The 21,698-nt window shown below is 52.7% G+C and overlaps 1 protein-coding gene and 3 non-coding genes across 9 annotated transcripts; 3 read left to right on the forward strand and 1 right to left on the reverse strand.

The window, feature by feature from the left end:
• Positions 1-940: 940 nt before the first annotated feature.
• TRNAY-GUA (transfer RNA tyrosine (anticodon GUA)) lies at positions 941-1,029 on the forward strand. Its single transcript is given in 2 exon segments — positions 941-977; positions 994-1,029. It is a non-coding gene; the product is annotated as a tRNA-Tyr (tRNA).
• A 387-nt stretch (positions 1,030-1,416) lies between these two features.
• On the forward strand, positions 1,417-1,489 carry TRNAA-AGC (transfer RNA alanine (anticodon AGC)). Its single transcript has one exon. It is a non-coding gene; the product is annotated as a tRNA-Ala (tRNA).
• Positions 1,490-1,498: 9 nt separating this feature from the next.
• AGBL5 (AGBL carboxypeptidase 5) lies at positions 1,499-19,176 on the forward strand. Of its 6 annotated transcripts, none has more exons than XM_004451471.5 (16): positions 1,499-1,980; positions 3,089-3,349; positions 3,602-3,773; positions 4,082-4,245; positions 4,788-4,965; positions 5,235-5,413; positions 5,848-5,992; positions 6,164-6,304; positions 6,796-6,965; positions 7,305-7,440; positions 8,099-8,304; positions 9,041-9,255; positions 15,933-16,088; positions 17,174-17,286; positions 18,133-18,266; positions 18,647-19,176. In XM_004451471.5, exons 2-16 carry the CDS (start codon positions 3,135-3,137, stop codon positions 18,816-18,818), a joined length of 2,496 nt encoding a protein of 831 aa, XP_004451528.1. In that variant the 5' UTR covers positions 1,499-1,980; positions 3,089-3,134; the 3' UTR covers positions 18,819-19,176. The 6 variants fall into 6 exon arrangements, 5 of the variants coding, with proteins under 5 accessions (XP_004451528.1, XP_004451527.1, XP_071068014.1 ...); XR_009183419.2 differs by adding an exon at positions 17,586-17,632 and having other exon boundaries at positions 1,503-1,980; positions 5,848-6,304; XM_004451470.5 differs by having other exon boundaries at positions 1,501-1,980; positions 5,848-6,304.
• LOC101444796 (uncharacterized) lies at positions 19,046-20,323 on the reverse strand. The gene is made up of 3 exons (XR_009183420.2): positions 20,167-20,323; positions 19,905-20,042; positions 19,046-19,274 (listed from the first exon to the last, which is right to left on the reverse strand). It is a non-coding gene; the product is annotated as an uncharacterized protein (transcript).
• Positions 20,324-21,698: the final 1,375 nt, after the last annotated feature.

Consider the following 21,698-nt stretch of genomic DNA (forward strand, 5'->3'; position numbering starts at 1 on the left):
TGCCAGGGCCGGGGACAGCAGAGCCCGCGGGTTTCAAGCTCCGCGCCTGCAGCGAGCAGCGCCACCCGCGGCCTGGACCCGCGCGGGCCGAGCTGCCTCGCCCGCCCCAAGCAGCCCCAGGCGGCGGCGGCAGACGAGTGGCCGAGGCGGCGTCTCCACGCACCCCACCCCGCAGCCGGCCAGGCCCGGCGTCGCCGAGGAATTGGGCTGTGGGTTTGTTTCTCCCTCCGCCTTAAACGCCCGGTAGCGCGGAGGGCGCAGGCCCCCGGGAAGGCCGTGGCGGACCCTCGGGGACCCGCGAGGTCTACCGGGACCGCGCACACCTGTGCTGCCCGGAGAGGACCAGGTGGCCGGTGCCGGGCGCCCCAGGGCCGAGCCCGACCCCCACGGGCGCGCGCCGCCCCCCGGCCTGCGGCCGAGAAGGCCCCGGGGCTGCCGGGCACCCCCGGGCGCGCCTCTCCTCAGCGCCGGGCCAGCGTGGCGGCGCCTTCGGCTGTCCTCGAGCGGCTCGCGGTTTTTGTGTTCGCCTTCTTGCTCGGGTCAGGACACAGCCTCGTCAGGCAAGCCGTTTCTTGGCACCCGTGGAAAAACCGAAGGGAGAGGGTGAAGCTGAAGGAAGCTTCGGCTCGGCCCGCGGCGTGCACAGCGCCGCACGCCCCAAGGCCCGGGGCTGCCGGCACCCTGACCAGGCGCCCGCCGCCTGCCCGCCCCGGGAGACCGCGCTGGGCTGTGGGACCGTCTGCCCGAACGCCAGCGCGCCCCTCCTCCTGGGTCTTCCCTCGCGCTTTTCTCTCCTGCTCTCCCTTCATTGCCTGGGCCGGAGGGCTCGTTGAGGTGGAGAAGTAAGGGCCAGACTGGCCAAAGCCTCGCAAAATCGGGAGGAAGGTCCCGGCCTCAGTGAGCATTTGAGGGAAATCGGCAGCGCTTCTGAGTGCCGGGGCCTTCGATAGCTCAGTTGGTAGAGCGGAGGACTGTAGTGTGGTGATAGCGGCAATCCTTAGGTCGCTGGTTCGATTCCGGCTCGAAGGACTTCGTGCTAGACTTTTTACACTTTTTATTTTCTTTCTTTCTCATACACTAAATTACGTCCTGAGGAGTGAGATTTACCTAGAGGCCAGCCGTGAATTTGTACGAGTACAGGCTATATGCAGTAAGCCGTAGGCAGTAATTACCCGCTTACAGGACAGTTCTGAGTTTTAGGTGCACAGATGTTAGCACGTGTTATAAAATAAGACCTTATTACTATTGCAGACGTGTAGTTATTATATGCCTGGTTTCAAAAATCTTTCCCCTAGTCTTCCTATTTTCTGTTAAATAAACTTTCTGTTAAATAAACTTTCTAAACAAGTCAAAGCATCAGGCAGCTGACAGCTCAGAAAAATCCGTAAGGCAAAGGGAAAAGCCCTTGTAGCAGCTGGGGGATTAGCTCAAATGGTAGAGCGCTCGCTTAGCATGCGAGAGGTAGCGGGATCGATGCCCGCATCCTCCACTAGGCTTTTTCCTCCGGAAGAGCGGTCGGGAGCTTTCAGTGCCCGGTAAGATACAGTACTGAGGAGCATGGGAAGCCATGTGGCGCGTCACACGGTGTAGCTCCCATTCACAGGTGAGTATTTTCCCGGTTATTTCTTGGCCACTTGACCTTCCCCACCTCCGGGCAGGAGGCCGTTAACCGTCTTCTGAGAGGACGCGGGTAGAACCCTCCCGCTGGGTCCGGCCACCAGACCAAACGGCCCTCGCTCAGGTACCCCGTCCCTGCGAGGAGCCGCTGCGTCCTGGCCAATGGCAGCGAGCCTTACTGGGCGGGTGGCCAGGCGCACCCGCGGCCAATAGGCGAGGGGCTTCTTGTTTCCTGGCAGAGCGGGGTCCCGGCACCGCGGCGCTCGGGTTTTGTGCGGGTCCTGGGTGCAGGGCCCGGGTGCCGGGGCCCGAGGTACCGCCTCGCTAGCGGGAGAGGGACCAGGACCACCGGCCCGGAGAGAGGTGAGGGGCTCCGCGGGGAGCGCGGCCCCCGCCTGCCCCGGCCCCGCCCCCGGCCTCCGGCCGCAGCCCCTTCGCCGGTCACTAGTCACACCCCGCTCCACGGCTGGCCCCGCTGGCGGACCCGGGCCCCGGCGCCCCTCCGCACCCCGCGCCTGTGACCTCACCTCTGCCCCTAGCCCCTGCCTTCCTGTCCTTGCGGGTCCGTCCCGATCCCTCCCGTGCCTCGCCTCCCCTCTTCTCCCCTGCCCGGGGCCGGCCCGGCCATTGTCCGGGGCCGCCAGAGTTGAGGGTCGAGAAGCCACGCCCCCAGGTGGGACTCTGCCGGCCCCCTTTTTGTCTGGGGTGCTGAGCACACCCGTTACTCACCCTTAACTACCAGGGCAGCTTTTGCCCGGGCTCCAGGGCTCACAGGGAGGGAGGGGGCTGGAGGTTGTTCGACGCCCTAACTGGAATTGTGCCACAGTTTGTAGGTGAGCGGCTGGCACCTGCCCAGTTTCCTTTGGCTTGGCAAAGGCCACACTTTCCTCGTTTTCTTCCTCGATCGGTAGGGTGGTTTCAAAAAACTAAAAAGGGAAGAGCCAGCCCTTCCAGGGCTCAGGGGAGCAACGGAAGAATTCCTGGTCAGGACTTGTGGGAGGAGCTGCCTGTTTAAACTTGGGGTCTTCGCTCCGTGCTGGAGAATGCGGAGCCATTGTAGGAAAGAGATCCAGAATGGCCCATCTCTAAAGATGGCCCTGTGTTATGGCAGGTGTATCTTGCCTAAGTTTAGGAAGTCTGATCTCTCTAATTATATTTTCTAATCTTTGGGCGGCAAAGAAGTTTTGAGTCTAGCACTTGGTAGCATCGTTCAGCTTCTGAGCATTTCCATTTGGAACAGCCAAGCTGTAGTAAAATGGAGTTCCTTTAGGGCACGTTATAACCCTGAGTGTGGGGGACAAGAGTGCTGCTTTCTCTTGGCCTTTGCCACAAGGCCACTTCCAGATTTTATAAGGGGGCGAGAATCTTTTGCTTCTTAAGGCGCTCCCTAAGGATAGCTCTCAGTTACCCAAAGATACCAAAAAAAACCTTTTCATTTTTCTTCCCCACCCCAATCCCCGTTTTTCCCCAGCTCTCAGGGCCAGAGTGGGGCAGGAGGATGCTTTCCCAGCCCTGCCATGGAGCTGCGCTGTGGGGGATTGCTGTTCAGTTCTCGCTTTGATTCAGGGAACCTAGCCCACGTGGAGAAGGTGGAATCTGTGTGTAGTGATGGGGAAGGAGTAGGGGGTGGGGCATCAGCCCCCACCAGCAGTATCGCCTCTTTCCCTGACTACGAGTTCAATGTGTGGACCCGACCAGACTGTGCTGAAACGGAATTTGAGAATGGGAACAGGTATGAGGAAAGAAATGGAGGGTGGAAGAAGGAAAAGAGAGGGGATGTCCAGGTCCCCAAATCCATGCTTCTCTTAGCCCTCTGACTTACCCCTTCACACCAGCATACTACCCTTCCTCTCCCTACCCCTCTTCCCTCCTTTCCTCCCTGTTAAATTGCCCTTTCCCAGATTGGCTTGCTCCAGCCCTCCAACATACCCGCTCTCCAGCCTTACCTTGTACAGTGACCTGACTTGCCTACTCTGGACCTCAGGTCATGGTTCTACTTCAGTGTCCGGGGAGGAACTCCAGGGAAACTCATCAAGATCAACATTATGAACATGAACAAGCAAAGCAAGCTGTATTCCCAGGGCATGGCCCCCTTTGTGCGCACAGTGCCCACTCGGCCACGCTGGGAACGCATTCGAGATCGGCCTACCTTTGAGGTAAGTTCTCCATGAGGAGGAAGGCAAGGCTTAGCTGCTGAAAGTGGAGTGGTGAATGAAAAGAGGAGTTTGACCTGGATACAAAGTACTAGGTGGGAAGGACATCAAGTTTTGGTATCAGCTGTCCCTCCAGCTCTGTCTGGAGTCTGAGATGAGGCCCGGCTGTGGGAAGGCTAGGAGCTGGTTGTCACATAGAAAGCATCAGAGGGAGGGGAGGTGGTACACATGATGAGGGTTCCCAGAGGCCCCAACCAGAGCTTAGTTCTGACATCAATGGCATGTTGCCTTTCCCTTTCTCTGCTCCTCAGATGACAGAGACACAATTTGTGTTATCCTTTGTTCACCGTTTCGTGGAGGGCCGTGGGGCTACCACCTTCTTTGCCTTCTGCTACCCCTTCTCCTACAGTGACTGCCAGGATTTGCTAAACCAGCTGGACCAGCGCTTTCAGGAGAATCACCCTACCCATAGCAGGTGCCAACCCCATTGTTCCTCCTGCCATGCAGTCCTGGATCACACAGCACCTCTGCTACTTCTGGGACTTGCCCTAAGAGTGCTGAACAAAAACTCATCAGCAGTCTTTTCTCTGAACAGAATGTGGGACTTTGGGTACCTTTGAAAAATAACTTTCTGGATGACCTTCATCTCAGCATGCCACTGCCTGTACTCCACTTATCCACCGGCCCAGTTCGAACCTCCTTTAATTTCCTAGCTCCCAGTAATTAACCAGAATTTAGCCAGCACTGTTCTGCTCAGCACGCCTCTTTTGCCTGTCCCAAAGAGAGGGCAACTCTGTCTGTCTACACAAAGTAATCTATCCCAGGAGCCACAAACGGGAGAAAACACTAAGTTCATCCTGTCCTGTCCTCTGCATTCTGGTAATGTAGACCCACCCAAGTCCTCAGCCACATTTAGCATGGCGAGGAAGTGTAAGGCCCCGGAGGTGAGGGTCAAGGACCAGGTCCTTGCTAGCACTTTAGGAAATTCGTCTGGCTTAATAATTTTTATCCCCACAGCCCCTTGGATACTATCTATTACCACCGGGAGCTCCTCTGCTATTCTCTGGATGGACTTCGTGTAGATCTGCTCACAGTCAGTTCTTGCCATGGGCTTCGAGAAGATCGAGAGCCCCGCCTGGAGCAGCTGTTCCCTGATACCAGCACCCCCCGACCATTCCGTTTCTTAGGCAAGAGGGTAAGAGGGAGTAACATAAAGGTAGTACCTTGGCCGTTTTCTAGCTCCAAGTACTGCTGATAGCTTAAGGCCAGACTGTCTCTAGGTATCTTGGGCACAGCCTCAGCCAACAACCTGAGGCAAAGGTGATAGCTCTTACTCCACTTTGTAACTCAGCCAATTGGAAATCCAGTGGCTGAGCCTGCCTTACCTGCCTGTCACCTTCCGTATAATGTTAGGGTGGAACTTCAGAATAACCGACCTAATGACTGCTCTCCTTTCCACCTCAGATTTTCTTCTTGAGCAGTAGGGTACACCCTGGGGAGACTCCATCTAGCTTTGTCTTCAACGGCTTTTTGGATTTCATCCTTCGACCCGATGACCCCCGGGCCCAAACCCTACGTCGCCTCTTTGTTTTTAAGCTGATTCCCATGTTGAATCCCGATGGTGTGGTCCGGGGCCACTACCGGTAAGAAGCCTCCCCAGCCTGTCTGAATTATTCCCAGTTCCCCTCATCCTCTGCATCTCCATGAAATAGTATCAGCTTTCTCATCTCACTTCTCCTGTATTCCCAGCTCTCTTGTACTCTAACAAGGGCACACGCGTTTATTCTTCCAGTGACTTGCGAAGGAATGTGATCCCATGTAGTGGTAGTGGCACTCCCTGGGAGGAGGAGGATTGGAATTCCTGCAGGCCCTTCTGGATAGAGGGAGCAACCCGGCCTGTCGGATTCTATGGTGGGAGTGAGAGCAGATCAAGGAGGGGACCCATTAATTCTCTCTCTCCTAATGCAACTTTAGCTTCTCATAAGCCAGTCTTCCACAGTCTCCTTTTCATCTGCTCTAGCAGCTCCTTTGCTGGCCCAGTTCTGTAGACCCTGCTTCAGTCCTTGTTTTCCTACAGCACAGACTCCCGTGGCGTGAATCTGAACCGCCAGTACCTGAGGCCTGATGCAGTTCTGCACCCGGCCATCTACGGGGCTAAAGCTGTTCTGCTCTACCACCATGTGCACTCCCGTCTGAACTCCCAGAGTCCCTCTGAGCACCAGGCCAGTCCCCATCTCCCTCCTGGCGCTCCCTTTTCTGAGCTTGAGAAAGCCAACAATCTTCAGAATGAAGCTCACCTTGGGCACTCGTCTGAGGGGGATAACCCTGAGGCCTGGACACAGACAGAACCATCGGACCAGAAGTCCAACTGTGTTTGGCTTGTGCCCCAACAGTCTCCTGAGGTTGAGGAGCCAGCCCCTGAGACCATCCCCCCCAAGGAGAGCGGTGTTGCTTACTATGTGGACCTGCATGGACACGCTTCCAAAAGGGGCTGCTTCATGTATGGAAACAGCTTTAGTGATGAGAGCACCCAGGTAGGAATCCTGAGAATGTCACTGGGGGTTGGAACTGTTGGGAGAGAACGGTTAGGCCGTGAGCAAAGAGAGGGAGGGTAGCCACCTGTAGGAAGGCTGAGGGCTACAACAAGTGGTAGTCTGCCTCTGAACAATCTTTGGAGGGCAGAGAAGGGATGGCATGAGGCCCTTCTGCCTCATACTTTGCATCTTGGACCTTTGAGCGAGGGTCATCCTGTCAACATTGTAGTCTCTCCTAGAATTTGGGAACCAGAGAAGGAAAATTTTACGTCCTTGGAGGAAAGAAGCTGAGAGCTTAAGAGTAGGTACAATTGTACCTTCCCAACACCTAGAAATAATGTCAAGCATTCAGTGAGAAGTCAAGAAACATCATGTGATGGTATCTGCTGTGTATTGAGTCACTTGGGCCCATGCCTACCATCTCTTTCTTGCCTCTTGTCACTTCTTTCTCTCTGTCTCTCCTTCTGAGTTGCCTTTCTTCCCCCAAACAGGTGGAAAACATGCTGTATCCAAAGCTCATTTCCCTGAATTCAGCCCACTTCGACTTCCAGGGCTGCAATTTCTCAGAGAAGAACATGTATGCCCGAGACCGTAGAGATGGCCAGTCTAAGGAGGGAAGCGGCCGTGTTGCAATCTACAAAGCCTCAGGGATAATCCACAGGTTGGGGTGGAATCTGGGATAGAACTGATGAAATAGCTTCCCCAAGGAAAATAATACCTGGCCCAGGGTATTTGAGAGGTAGGGGACAGCCCAGATCTTCCCAAAAGAGAGGCTCAAAATCAGCATCATTGTCTTCAGTCTAGGACTCTGCCTTCTTGGGTCTTCCTGGGTATATGGTTTAATGTCAAGGTCAGTTGCTAATTGCTAGCGCTAGAATAGCATTTTCTATTTGTGTGCGCTTTTTTCCAAGTGGTTCCTTCTTAGATCGTCTAGGCTGACCCCCGTGGTTCTGTCTGATGACTGTTCAGCAGGGCACTGATAAAGGTCTCTGTGTCTTAGTTACACACTCGAATGCAACTACAACACTGGACGCTCAGTAAACAGCATCCCTGCTGCCTGCCATGACAATGGGCGTGCCAGCCCCCCTCCCCCACCGGCCTTCCCCTCCAGATACACTGTGGAACTGTTTGAGCAGGTATGGATGTACAGGAGGAGTGGGAAAAGGGGAACCTCAAAGTCTGCAGAGGCCCTCCTACCTGACTGTAAGGGCCCCTGAAGAGACACTTGCCACTGGCACCACCTCACCACTGTGGTTACTGTCTTCTGTCAGTAGGAGCATGCCTCTGACCTGAATGCTACTGCGAGGGAAAAGGGCATGGTTTCTGACCCCAAGCCATAGAGACTCCCTTAGCATATATCTGAGTCTGAGATTCTTTGCCCTTGAGCCTATCCTCCTCACTCTGTTGGGTTTATCCACTCCTGGGCTTCAAAGCACTCTTTTGCAGTGGTGTTGATGACCTCCAGTGTCCTAGGGCAACCAAGAGAAGTGAGGAGCACTGCAGGTTACGGAAGAAACTTAAACTCCTTCTCCTGCTGGGAGAATTCCTTAACGGTGCCAGCCAGAAAGCACAGCTGCCCCTGCTCATAATGGATAAGGACCCCCAAACGGCGTGGTTTAGAGAACTACTGTAAACACACTTCACATAACAGCCTGGGGTATAAAGTTAGGGTACCCTACTGAGCAAATTTTAGGCCGTTTCTCATTCCTCTCTACTGTGCTGGGCACTCCACCCCATGCCAGCAGCCTGGAGTTGAAGGGCCAAGACACTGAGGCAACTGGGACTCCCCCACAGGTGGGACGAGCTATGGCCATTGCAGCTCTGGACATGGCAGAATGTAATCCGTGGCCCCGAATTGTGCTGTCCGAACACAGCAGCCTCACGAACCTCCGGGCCTGGATGCTAAAACACGTGCGCAACAGCCGAGGCCTTAGCAGCAGCTCTGTGAATGTGTGCGCCAGCAAGAAGAGGGGCTCTCGGACTCCACCCAAGAGCAACAAGTAAGGCCTGCAGGATGGAAGGGAAGGAGGGTATGAAGAGTGGAACAGGGCTGTAGGGCAGGGACTTCCAAGGGATTTCTATTCCTTTCTTCCCCTAAAAGTGAAAATATATGGTGAGTATTTTCAGGGTAAATTAAAATTAGTAAGATAAATTCTGTTTTTGAAAATGGGATCCTCTTCCCTTTCACCCAGAGCTACCTAGACATACTTCCTAGATATCTGCAAGTCCGGCTTAGGAACTTCCTGCTCCAGAGCCCCACATAGAACCACATACAATAATTGTGATGGGGTGGAGTCAGGTCTCAGCTTCCAGTGGTTGCAAATGCCTGACAGAGGAATTCAAGGGCAAAGGCCAAAGCAATAAAGGGGAAATAAGGCTGCTTGGGGTTGCCCTTGTGGCTCTTGGTCTATTTTCTGTAGAAAGATACATGGGTGCACAGGGGCTTACAGGCATTCTGAGATCTAATGGTATGCTCCAAATTAGATACCTTATCCACGGACACGAATTTCTTCTCCCTCCGAATGGGTCTTTAATGCCTTTTTTTGGGGGGCAGGGGGGGGGACCAGGGATTGAACCTGGGACCTCTTATGGGGAAGGAAGGCACGCAGCCACTGAGCTACATCTGCTCCCATCTCTGCCTTTTACTAAGCATCAGACCTTAGGAAAAGAGTTGGGACACAACCTCCTCTGTCCAGGGTTAACTGGCACCTGGTTTGTTGTTGTTGTTTTTTGCAGTGGATTGCCTGTTTCCTGCTCTGAAAACACCATGAGCCGGGCACGAAGTTTTAGCACTGGCACAAGTGCTGGTGGTAGCAGTAGCAGCCAACAAAATTCTCCACAGATGAAGAACTCCCCCAGCTTTCCTTTCCATGGCAGTCGGCCTGCAGGGCTGCCAGGCCTAGGCTCTAGTACCCAAAAGGTCAGCCACCGGGTGCTGGGCCCTGTGAGAGGTAAGCCAGTCTGGGAGCCCCTGCAACAGGTGTTCAGTTGTTTGGGGCATTGCTGGGGGAAGTGAGAGCTTGAAGATAACACACTTGGGCCAGGACCAAGGGATGAATAAATAAAATTAGTTCCTAGCAGCCTCTCCTGTGACCTTGGTATTCCCTGCGGCATGAGCTCCAGATCAGTGCTCTCTGTGGCTGTTGGTGGGAGTCCTGGGTATCTGGGTTTCAGCACATGCTGGCATCATGGGAGTTTCCAAGGATTAAACACTAGCTGAAGCAGTGGCACATACTGAGACATGGACCCTGCATGTCAAGGACTGTGTCAGTCAGTCTTGGAGCACATCCTCAGCATCCAAATGGCAGCACTGTAGAATGATGGGTACTCCCATCTAGGGTCTGTGTGGGCTGCAGTTGTTCCTGGCTTTAGAACCTATTCAGAAAGTAATATCAGAAGGATTCCAACTCTTCCCAAGAAAAATGAAAGTATAAGACAGCTTTCTTTCTAGATTTAGGAAGACAGTTCTGGGACAGTGAGTCTCTCAGGCCACCACCAGGCAGATGGGGCCAGATATATTTGCTCCCAGTATATGCATGAGGGTTACACTCAGCTCCCTCTGGAACCTGGTCCAGGGATCCACATTGGGAGTGTGGGCCACTCCAATACTGAGCTGCAAGGGGTGGGAAAAGGGCCAGCCAGGGTGCCACAAGGTCCTACTGCTTTTAAGTAACTTTTTCTCGAATCCGTGTTCTCCCTGTTACTGCAGTCCTTTAACTGTTTTCTGGGGCTTTGAGAAAGGTGTTTCTGCCAGTTCTTGCTGGTTGTTCAAAGCGTCTGTAGGGGGACAGAGCCGTGAAGCATCTCACTCCACAATCTTGATCTGCACGGGGCGATGTTTTTTTAAGCTCAACACCTAAGCGCAAGTTCTCACTGAATGGTGTGGGGTGCTGGCATTGGCTTGCATCACTATCAGAGCTGACTGGGTATCTCTCAGCCCATTCTCCACTCCTTGTTCAGTCTCTAAGCAGTTTTTATTGAACATCCTCCCTACCCTACCTCCCAATCTAGAGCACTGTATTAAGCTCCTTGAGGTGAAGGCCATGTATTCTATTCTGTTAATTCCTCAAATAACAGTAGAAAATCTGTAGTCAGTACGAAGTAATTTCCTTGATTAAGGAAAACAGACCAGTAAATACAACAAATACATATTATAAACATACAGGAGACTTGGGGAGCTTTCATGGCAATAAACACAAGTAATTAGCTAAAAAATACTTGATTCAATTAAAAAAAAAAAAAAGAATATTCCACTGAGAAATAGTTTTGAAGAATGGTTGGTATATGGTTTAGCAGAAACATTCCAGAGATGATAACTGACAGGTACAGGAATAAAGCTGCTGAGTAGAGAACAGAAAGCAGGTATACCCAGCTGGCTCAGGAGGCAAATAGGTAAAGAGAGCGGGGTGGACGAAGCTGACAGGTCCCGAAAACAAAGCTTATGAGTTAACAGACCTATGGCATCGATTGTGTGCTTCTGAGTGTGATGAACAAAAGACTTGTGGGCTAGCACTGGCTGTGAACTGTATATACAGGACAGGAAAGAGGAGGTAGTAGCATCCTTGCAGTAGTTTATACATGAGATGGCTAGAGTCTGCTCCAGGGTCCTGAAAGGCAGGGAGAAGTATTGGAAATAAAAGTGGCGCCAGTCACTGACAGTGGAAGAAAGAGGAACTATTCTTGTAGCTTCAAAGCTCCAAGCTAAAAGAGAAAGTCACGTGACATTAAGACAGTGTTGGTAGTGGTAATGCGTTACCTATTTTAGATATGATTGGGCGTCAGAAGCTATCTATATAGAGATGTCCTGCAGGCAGAAAAAGGCCAGAGTTGTAGAAAAAGCGAGCAGTCAGAGCCACCCACATTAGCTGCCAGCTACAACCAAGTGAGGTGGTCTCTTCCCCCAGGTGAATGAGCTGAGAAGCAAACAGGGGCCCTGGCTTGAGTACAAGGATACCCTAGGGACTTGCATAAATATCTGTAAGAACTAAGAAACTATATTTGTAAGCCAAGGTGTCAATTAGGTTACCAAACAGGAATACTATAAGGAGTTGAAAGGTCAGATGCCAGGAATCTTGACTCTTGTGTTCTCTTGCGAATTTGCTGGTGCTCTGATTTTTGTAGCTTCATCCCTTACAAGTCCCTGCGGGACTCCAGGATAGGAGACTGGCCCTGACTTGGATAGAGGCCTACAGTGCAAACTGTGGCACTTGGACTTGGCATCTTCAACCAATTCTTGAAAAAACTTCCTTGTCCAGTGTGATCTGTGCAGTGTCATATAGCTTTATATGACTTCCTGGCTCCACACATGTGGTTCTTTGGCCCCGCTGCACCTAGACATACTTTGTCTTCCAAAGAGGAAAGAACATAATCTCACATACCTCAGAAATGTTCCTGTGAAGCAGCTATAGTTCCCAAACCTAAAATTGGGGATGATGATTTGACAAAGGGTTTTCTTGTGAGTTTATTCAGAAGAAATTTCCCATTAAAATATAAAAATATCACAATTAACTATGTATTTAATGATATCCTTTATTGTTTAGAACAAAACATGAGATTAGGCTATCCAGAAAACTTCAGAAAAGATCTAGACAGCCCAGCCAGAAGCTTGAGTCAGAGGTTCAGGGAACTAGTCTGACAGATTCTGTTCCCAGGGGCTGGGGATGACGTTTTAAAGAGCCAACGGGTAGCCAACTTGGGGTGAACAGGATTGTTCAGCATCTACCCTTTGAGGAAGCCTTGATTCCGAGCACTCTTGACCTTAGTGCCAGGATCTTTTATACCTTGTTCTCTCCAACCATAAAAGGCGCTCTAAGCCCCACCTTCCCGGATCCGTTTCCCTCCACCTGGCTTAGAATGCAGACAGTACTATCTTTTTGCTATGGAGGAAGAGAAGGTCCCTGAGGACCAGCTAAAACAATGATGGAAATAAAAAATCTGCAAGATTCTTGTGCAAAAGCAGATGTAAACAAAGCTAAAAGGGCCTGCTGGGGAGAGGAGTGAAGAGGTAAACTGCCAGCTTCTTTCTGTCGACTATATATTGATTCAAGCAAGGCCAGGACTAGGGTAAGGCAAGTGAGGCACCTAGAATGCAAAATTCCAGAAGACACTCACTCTTAGTGTCATGCAAGTGGCTCCTTAGATTTTGGCTCACTTGTTTTATCCTAATCCTGGCCCTGGATTCATACAAGCCTCACTCCAAAACTGAAACTCCTTCCCTGACCCTCCAGCTACCCAGCTGAATCCTGGTATAAAAGACAAGGTTCTTAATTCCAGTATAAAAGCAGGACCCTCAGTGCTGCCCAACCACCACTCCTCTTATCCTTCCCAGCTGTCACTGAACCCAGAGGTTACTAGGACTCTTCCCTGGCCTGCGCAATACCTTGGCTCAGCTGACAGACAACTTTAGGTAGAGCAGCTAAAGTTCAGTGGTGCGTGGAGCCTCCTCGGGGGGGCAGCCCCCAGGACAGGAGGAGTGCCTCCACCACCACCAAATTTCATATTCAATACCAGACTAAAACTCATGCGGTAGAGTTGATAGGAGACATAACACATCTATTTGTTCCCTCAGCATCCAGCACTGTGCCTGGCACTTAATAAATAACCAATACATATTTGATGAGTGAATTAATGAATAAATGAAAGGCAAGAAATTGGGAGCGAAATGAATGCTCAACTTTCCTCCCCATAGAGGGCATAAATCAGGTCTGTGGCCATCCTAGGGTATTGGTCACTGATCCTGTTCTCAGTGTAACAAAATTCACCAAGATCTGGGGCACCACATAGAGGGGCTGTTCCAGATGTTTCAGTAGGATGATGCAGGACCTAGGAACAAGTCCACTAACTGCTCATCTGAACCACAAGGCCTTACAATATCCATCCTCACTCATACAGTGCTGAGATCGGTGACGTCAGACTTGTGCCCCACGACTATCCTGCCACCCCCAAAAAGGAAACCCAGGCTGATTACCATAAAATATGACCTCACCACCTCTGGAAGCAGAGCTGGTCACATGTCACTCCTGCACTCCACCTCAAGCTGCTGTTTATATTACGAAAGGAAGTGCTCACACTTAAATTTATAGGCAGATATGGCCAGGTCTTAACATGGTGTTTTAAGTAATGCTTGAAGTACCATTTTAAAATGCCTTATTCTTTGAGATAAGGCCTCTCTCCTAAACCAGACATTGCCTCCTGTCCTGAAATTCTCATTTGCGGGGCAGGATTCCTGGGTTGTGCCCTTAGAATTTTTTTTTTTTTTTTTTTTTTTTTTTTTTTGTGGTACCAGGCTGGGGATAGAACCCAGGACCTTGTATGTGGGAAGCTGGTGCTCAGCCACTGAGTCACATCGGCTCCCCTCCTTAGAATCTTTACCATGGTCCCTAATGTTGACATTTCATATTGATGTTTCTCACCTCATTTGCCTGTTTTGCTTCATACCTTCTTGAACATCAGATTCTTACTAGGATTTACAAATGTCCCAGAGGCTTTCACTCATATCCTTGCCCTTTTTCTCTTATCCTTTCCTAGGCAAGGGACTGGGATGAGGGTTCATCCTTGAACATGGCTTTGACATGCCTCACTGTAAAGATTACTTCTCAGATTATCTAAGACCTGGTATTTCCCTCTCCGTCAAGTTTATTATTTCTGCCGACTGTACACTGTCATCTGGACATCCTCCTGACACCTGTTTTAGCCACACCCTTACCCAGCTGAATGTCACTGGTGGTAGGGACTTCTAGGTAGCCATGAATCTCTGGCTTCTGTTTTCCTGCTGACATCCCCTTACCAACGCTTGCTAGCCCTCTAAGGTCTGGTTGTTTTTGCCTCCTGACCACTGTCTTAGACTCTAATTGGTACCTGGGATCTCAGCACAGCCCCTCACAGCTTCCACCTGAGATTGTCTTTGTTCTAGCCCTTATTCATGTAGCTATCAAACTTTTCATCTGGTTTGGGGCATTTCAGAAGTAGCCTTTTTACTGCCTGCTATTGCCCAGTGTAGCGAGACAAGACGAAGTTACTGTCACCCACTTCCAGTATTAGAGGCTTTTTGCATTCAACACAGGTTGCTTTATTAGGGGTCAGTTGGCATCCTGGAACCTCTGTGGAATCCAGCTCTGTGAAGGTTAAGAGTTCATTCCGTTTGACAGCATTTGCTACCTCTTGGCCCTCTGTGATAAGGAAGGACCTGCCAAACCTGCAAGCCTCCCTACCCCATCCAGTCGGCATCTGTCCCACTGGGACCCTAATGCTTACCTGAATGAGCGCTGCCCCCAAAATATAACCACATGTCCTGAGACCCAGAGGTTGCTGCAGCAGCTCCTGGGCTACAGTAGGATGTCTGCTGTCCAAGTAGACAAAATAGGTGCCAAGGGCCCTGCTCTTCCGGGCAGTCTTCCACAGGCACTGGGAGAGGAGTGTTGGGGAAAAGCAGCCTCCATTCTCCAGAGACTCGGGTTCCAATTAAGAAGAGTATTAGCTGACATTTACTGAGTGCTGACTGTGGGCTAGGCACTACTGTAAGCCCTGGAGGCGTACTAATTTAAATAAGGAAAACAGAAGTTACAAACCAACAACTAGCCATATGAAAGAAAGACAAGAGGGAAAGGAGGAGAAAACTAATTCTGCCTGTAATGGTCAAGGAGGCCTCGCAGAGGAGACATTAGAGATGGAAAATGAAAGATGTCTAAGGTGTCACTATATGAGGAACCAGATATTCCAGAAGAAACCACATAGCTGGGAGCCTAGGGGCTATGGCAGAGGTTCTGAAGGACCAAGTTGGTACGCTCTGAAGGCTGTGGAGATTGGGAACACAGTGGGAGGGCTCTGAATGCCATGTTGAAAGCTTGCACTTGATCCTTTCTGTTTTAGAATAAGAAGTTGTATGTGAAGGTGGATTGGAAAAGGGAAGAGATTCCAGCTGGGGAAACTAGTAGGGAAACTTTCAAAAACTTGAATGAGAGATAAAAACCTATATCCAGATACTGGCAGTGACAAGGGAGAGTAAAGATTTCAAGCAGTTGCAGTAGAGTTCTCAGAATTCACTTAAACACAAATCTAAATGCAAGGGAGGAGTTAAGACATGAAACAAGGTTTCAAGCAGATACGTTTTTAACAAAGATTGCAAGAATAAAAGGAAGGGAGAGAATGAGTTTTATTTTAGTCATGGGAGATGTCTAGGTAGCAATGTCCAGTGGACAATTAGAACTGGGGTTCTGGAAAAAGGGCTTCTAGAATAGAGGCTCTGGTGGGGACAATGACATTTAAGGAGTAAGAAGAACAGCTGGAAGAGGAGCAGTTAGAGTTAAGAGGAAAACCCAGGAAAGCTGTTTGAGACACCAACCTCAGTAGTTCCTTTGCCAGCAGAATAAACTGATGGGGGAGTAGATTGGTTAGCTCAAGAAATGCTAGAGAGGTGACAAAGGATGAGGCCTGCTGAGAATTGGATAACTGGAATAAGTACTACAGATCTTTCTGCCCATCTCAGAATTATTTCAGAAGAGGGATGCTGCTCTGATTAGCTTGAAAACAGGCATCTTCTGACCAAGGGTAGAAGCTGGGCAATCAAGACAGCTGTCCCTCAGGGCCTCACTTATTTGCCCTTTTATCTGCTTGTGTCCCTTCCACTCAGAGCCCAGAAGCCAGGACAGGAGACGGCGGCAGCAGCCACTGACCCATCGCCCTACTGCGAGCAGCCTGATTCCATCCCCAACTCCCACTAGTTCTGGCCCAGCTCCCTCACGCAGCCTGGGCTCCTGCCTCTTGCCCACCTCACTCAGCATATCAGGTCTGTACCCACTGCCATTGAAGTCTGAGTTGGCCAATATCCTCCCTTCCTTGCCACCTACGGCCTAGGCCAGGCTCCCAACTGGGTTTGAGGAAATACCTTCCACCAGTCTGCCACCTGACCTGGACTTCCTCCTTGACTTGAAGCTAATGCAAGCCACTCCAGACCAGGGGAATCAGTTCTCTTAGTTGTGAGCCTGCATTATCCTAAACCCAACATCCATGACCTTGTATAGGAAGCTGGAACCTAAGGAATGTTTCTGTATAATAAAATAACAGCTAACATTTATTGAGCCTTTACTTAGGCACTGCTCTAAGTACTTAACCTCATGTAATCCTCATGTCACAGCTGAGGAGCCTGAGGACTTTTCCTACTTAGGACGTGCTGTTTACCCAAGCTCCCTGGCTCCAGGTGCTAGGCAACACCAGACAAAACCAAAGAATGAAAACTAGCAACAGGCCTTCACCAGGCATCACTGCAGACCTTGTATAACTACATCGTCCATACAAAACTCAGGCCATCTATGCTCATTACATACCCAGCTGTGTAAATGACCAACTGGGGAGGATTTTTGAGACTCCAGAACAACGTCTTCTACCTCACCCAGAGCCTGCTACTCCTAACTGGTTAACTTTCCTCAGTGGTAGCCCTCAACCCATGTCTTGGGTACTGCTGACTTGGTCCTTAAATTCTCAAACATGACTGGGATAGGTAGGCCCTGATGTCTGTACCCTCACCTGCAGGTTAAGCTTGGGTGGGTTCTGATTCAAGCCCCAAGTCACTGCTCCATCCCTTGGAGACTAGAGCATGCACTGTTTCTAAGCCAGGGGTATGTGCCCCTCGAGATATTTGGCAGTGTCTGAAGACACTGGGATTGGGGGGGGGGGGGGGGGATAGGGTGCATCCAATGGGTAGAGGGGCCAGGAATGCACCGAAACAACCTAGAGTGCAAAGACAGCCCCCCACAACACACCAACTAGCCCTAAATGTCAGCAGTGCCAAGACTGAGAAACCCTGATCTAAAAGGAGTTGGCTCCTCTTCTCCGGGATCCCTACTCTGATGATCAGTTTCCTCTGTTCTCTAGGGAGTAGCTGCTCACTCCTATCCTCAGGGGACAAGCCAGAGACTGTCATGGTGATTGGGAAAGGTCTGCTAGGGACTGGACCTCGGACCCCCTGCATCAGGACCCGACTACAGGTAACACTTTGGGGTCTTCCCTAGTCCCCACCTAAAAACTCAGGCACTGCTCACCTGGGCAGGGGGAGGGAAGATGCCCAGCACTGCTTCACAGCCTCAACCCACAGGATCTCAGCGCTCCTCTGGGGAGTCAGAAGGTCCTGAGTGCCTGCCTGTCCAGGGCTCTCCACCTCCACCAGCCAGGGCTCTCTCTTGCTCGCTTCCAATCCCAGCACCCCTGCCAGATACACCCCAACCTCAGCCTGCTAGCTTTGGCTTTCTCTGCCCCTGCCCTTAGCTTCTCCTCTCTTTCTGCCCAGACTTGCCCGAGGAGAGTTTCCGCCAGGAGGGGTCCCGGATTCCCCAGGTAACACATCTGGTTGCTGCTCCTAAGAACAGTTATGCCACAAACTCCAGTTCAGTCCAGATCCCCCTGCTAGGTTGGCTGAGGTTGGGGATAAGCTGAAGCTGACTGGATGGGTGCACAAACTTAAGCTGCTCTAGCAGGGGCTGAGGCATGGAAGGGCTGAGGGAGGGCCACTAATCATTCAGCATCTTTCCATACAGTGTTCTCTACTCAGCCAGACCTTGGCCATGGTACAGCCATGGAGGTTACATGCTGGATCCTCTGCCACCCCTAGTTAAGTAAGACTTGGGGTGCCGAGTCACAGATTGAACCCAGTTCTCTGGCCATGACCTTGCTTCCCCCACTTAGCTACAGACAGTGTTCTGGAACTCAAGGTCCCAGTACCTGTGTTGATCCCTACACTACACTCTTATGCATGGAAACAAACCCTAGAAGCAAACCTGGAAGCAAAAGAGCTCAAGGAGGAACCCAGCCTCTTAGCCCACCCCCTGTCCACACAGGCTAGGCCCAGGCTGGGCCGGGGCTCACCGCCGACTCGCAGAGGGATGAGAGGCTCTTCGGGCCCCACATCCCCTATCCCCCGGACCAGGGAGAGCAGTGAGCTGGAGCCAGGACCCCGCTCTGCTGCACCAGGGTGAGCACTGAGGTCCACTCCTCCCCACCCTCACTTCTGCCCCGTCATTTCCCACTGCTGCCATTCAGGATAATCCTTCCTTCCCTACTCCCTTTGATCCCCAAACTAATTATATTTTCATTGAACTCTAATCCCCACTTCCCACCCCCCCACCATGGCCTGTCTTCACTCCCAGGACAAGACAACATGGGGAGGGCCTAGGGCCAAGGAGCTGGCTGGGCCCAGCACCAGACTACTTACTGTGCAGCGGTCCAGCTGCCTATCCCAACCTGCCCCCATCTCTCCCCGCTTCCTTCCCCCTCCAGCCCCTGGCTAACAGGCCAGGAGAGGAGCAGAGTCTTCCCAACCCTACCCTGATCCCTCTCTGTTCTCTGTTGCAGGCTGCCTCTGGCCGGGCCCCCACGGCCCCGCTCTGCCCCTGCCTTTTCTCCTATTTCCTGTAGTCTGTCTGACTCCCAGTCTCGGATTTGTTACACCAGGGGGCCCTTGGGCCAGCCTGAGGTTTGTTTTGCCCCTAAATCCCCACCACTCGCTGTTTCCCCCCGGGTATGACGATGCCTTCACCTTCATGCCCAGGATATAGCCCCAAGATGGGCAGACACAGTGAGAAATGTGCTGGTCCCCTCCTTCTGCTGCTGATTCCACGTGGCAACTGTAACTCCCTGGAATGCCAGTCATACTGTCTGCGGCATTGCAGAGCATCACCTTGAGACAGACCAAAGCAGGCATCTGCCACCCCTGCCCTCCCTCCACAGCACAAGATCTTGGGACCACAAAAGTATATATATATATCTATATTTTTATATTTGGGGGGTAGAAAACAGCCCCTCTACTGGGCCCTATTCAGTGGGAGCTTCTTGATCCACAGGGTTAAGGAAGACTTTGAGAAAATAAAAGTTGTTTGGAAAAATCCAGGTGTAGTTGCTTTGTATGATGGGTAGAAGGGATGAAGTGAAGTGTGAAGGCCCCTCACACCCTCCATCTTGCCTCAGACTATGTCCTGGAACCCTAGAAAAGAGCGGGAAAGACCTGAGGTAAGGAAAATGCTGCAGTTTTCCTCTGGGGGAAATCCTTCAGGAATCAACTCCCCTCCAGCCTGTTCCCTCGTACATTTTTGAACCACACTTGAAGGTAGTCCCCATAGCCCTCCGGGGCAGAACTTTGTTCTTTTTCTTTGGGTTGAGTCTACAGCAGCCAACCCCTAAATCAGTGCCCCTTAACCCAGAACATGGAAATAGAATTTTATATCTTTATACCCACTCACAAAAAATGTTGTCTAAATAAAAGTCTGAACAATCTTGGATAAGTGACGGCTATTTAAGTGAGGGGCCCAAATCCTCATACTCTGATACACTCTCAGTACCTTTGTTCCTACCGGTGTCAGCGCCTCCTTGTTCCCGTACCCCAACTTGGCATCTACCTCCTGAGTACTGACTATAAGACGGGGACTGAGGGCGATGAAGATACCCACCCCCGTTCTAGCCGGGAGCAGGTTGAGGGCAAGAGGGCACGGTACTGCACGGCACTTTCAATTCTGTGCGGACAGAGGGGCCGATTTGAAGTTTCGAACCCGGCAGGCCCTGGCGCGGCCTCGCCATCAACTCTCCGGGCCCGGGCGCTACAGCCCTGGACCGTTACCTGGGGTGGAGGAAGCACCACTTTCAGTCCTGCTTCTTGGGATTGTTGACGGCCACGTAGTGATAGAGAACCACAAGCAAGAAGAGCGACACGCCCAGCATGTTGGCGAAGATGGCGAGCTGCACGTCCGTGATCATCCTGCGAGGAGGAGGGCCTGAGCTTCGAGCCGGCGCGCTCCCCACTCCCGCCAGGCCCGGTCCTCGCCCCCGCGGCCCGCCACCCGCCCCGCCGACCCGTGGCGCCGCGCCTGCGTGCCTCGCACCTGACCAGCTCCGCTCGGCCCGACGCCGTCAGCGTACCAGCTTCAGGTGGGAACCTTGGGCCGGAACTTCTCTTTGCTAAGTCAGGTCCGAAGCTCGGCACTTCCGGTGGGAGGGGCAAGTCCTCTCTAGCCCCATCGTCTCGACTGCTCCGGCGGCGAGTTCTCGAGGGGCGGGGCGTCCTGCCCAAGCGGAGCGGGCGGGGCGCGGGGCCCGCGCCGGGGAGCGGGGACCGCGCAGCTGCGCGCAGCTGGCCCGGCCGGGGACGCGGCTGCACAGATGCGGCCGCCTCCCCGGAGCCGGGGAGGGGGCTAGGGCGAGAGCGCGGCGGCGGGGCCGGGCGGGAGACTCGGCCTGACCCCTGGGCGCTGACCCCCCTTCCGCCCTGGGCTCCCGCGCTGCTGTCCACCCTTCGCTTCCCGGCCCGGCCCAGCCAGGTGCTTCCTTTGGGTGCTGTCCTCAGGGTCCCCTCCCCAGGCCTGGGGGCGGGGAAGGGGGCGGGAGGCCCGGGGCGGCCGAGGTCTCCCGCTCCCCGCGCCAGCCTTTCTGCCCGCACACGCCACCGAGGAGCACGGTCCTGCCCGTTATCTGACCGGGCTCTCCACCCACCCCTGGAGGTGGGCGTCGGAAGTAGGGCGGGCCATCCCGGAATCTGAACCCAAACCGTGGGACTTCCGCCAAGTGGGAAATCACCCCCCGGATGTGAGAGTGAAGGAAGGGGAGGAAGGGTTGGGGCGAGCAAGAGGGGTCGTGGCTTCGGGGCGGAGTGGGCCATCGAGGAGGAAGCAGAGAGGTGGCTGTGGGGAGTGGTCGAGGGGCTCTGACGAGGGGTGAAGCACCCTGGGGCTCTACAACCCGCTGCCCTGCCAGAACCGTCTCCCCGCCTCGCTCCTTGCTTTCTCTCAGCTTCACCATAAAAGGCAACGGCAGCCAGCCAGGCTGGGGCTGGGGGCTGGGCTGTGGCTCTGGAGCTGTCAGGGGTAATGGAAGCCAGTTGCCTGGCGGTGGAGGGGGACCCAGGGCTCAGGGGACGCCCCTCCTTCTCAGAGCCAAAGAAAACTACAGGAGCTGCTATGGGGCTGGGCGGGGGACCAGCTTGTCGCCTGTGTGCAGTGGAGGGGTGCACTAATCCAGAGTCTGCCTCCCTGGCCTGGGTGAGCGGCAATTTGTCCTCGGTCCTCCAGCCCAGCTGCTCCTAAGCTCTGTCTCTGCCTTTAGTGGTCTGTGGTTCCCCTGGCCTACCCCCACTTCTCTCAGCCCTCACCCAATATTTCCCACAAGTTTCCTATTTGGAATCCCAAACGCACATCCCTCCACACAACACTCCTCCCTCATCCCCCTCAGAGAGCCGTCTGCTCCCAGCTGGGCTCTGGGAGAAGAGGGTCTAGGTCTTGAAGGAATACACAGCATCACGCTGCATGTCTCCTGGGAATCCGAAGCAGATCCAAGTGCAACTGGGCCCTTAGTTCTGCTGTGGAGTCAGAACTAGACCTCCCTCTTTTTAATAAGCTCCAGCCTTTAGGCCAAGCCTGGA

The sequence above is a fragment of the Dasypus novemcinctus genome, chromosome 25 (genome assembly GCF_030445035.2).
Source record: "Dasypus novemcinctus isolate mDasNov1 chromosome 25, mDasNov1.1.hap2, whole genome shotgun sequence".
Taxonomy (NCBI): domain Eukaryota; kingdom Metazoa; phylum Chordata; class Mammalia; order Cingulata; family Dasypodidae; genus Dasypus; species Dasypus novemcinctus.

Bases quoted from the DNA above. Each gene is read 5' to 3' on its own strand.
- AGBL5 (XM_004451470.5), top strand. From the start codon at position 3,135: ATGGAGCTGCGCTGTGGGGGATTGCTGTTCAGTTCTCGCTTTGATTCA. The intron at 6,305-6,795 runs GTAGGAATCCTG...TCCCCCAAACAG, and splicing joins TTAGTGATGAGAGCACCCAG to GTGGAAAACATGCTGTATCC. The intron at 18,267-18,646 runs GTGAGCACTGAG...TCTCTGTTGCAG, and splicing joins CCCCGCTCTGCTGCACCAGG to GCTGCCTCTGGCCGGGCCCC.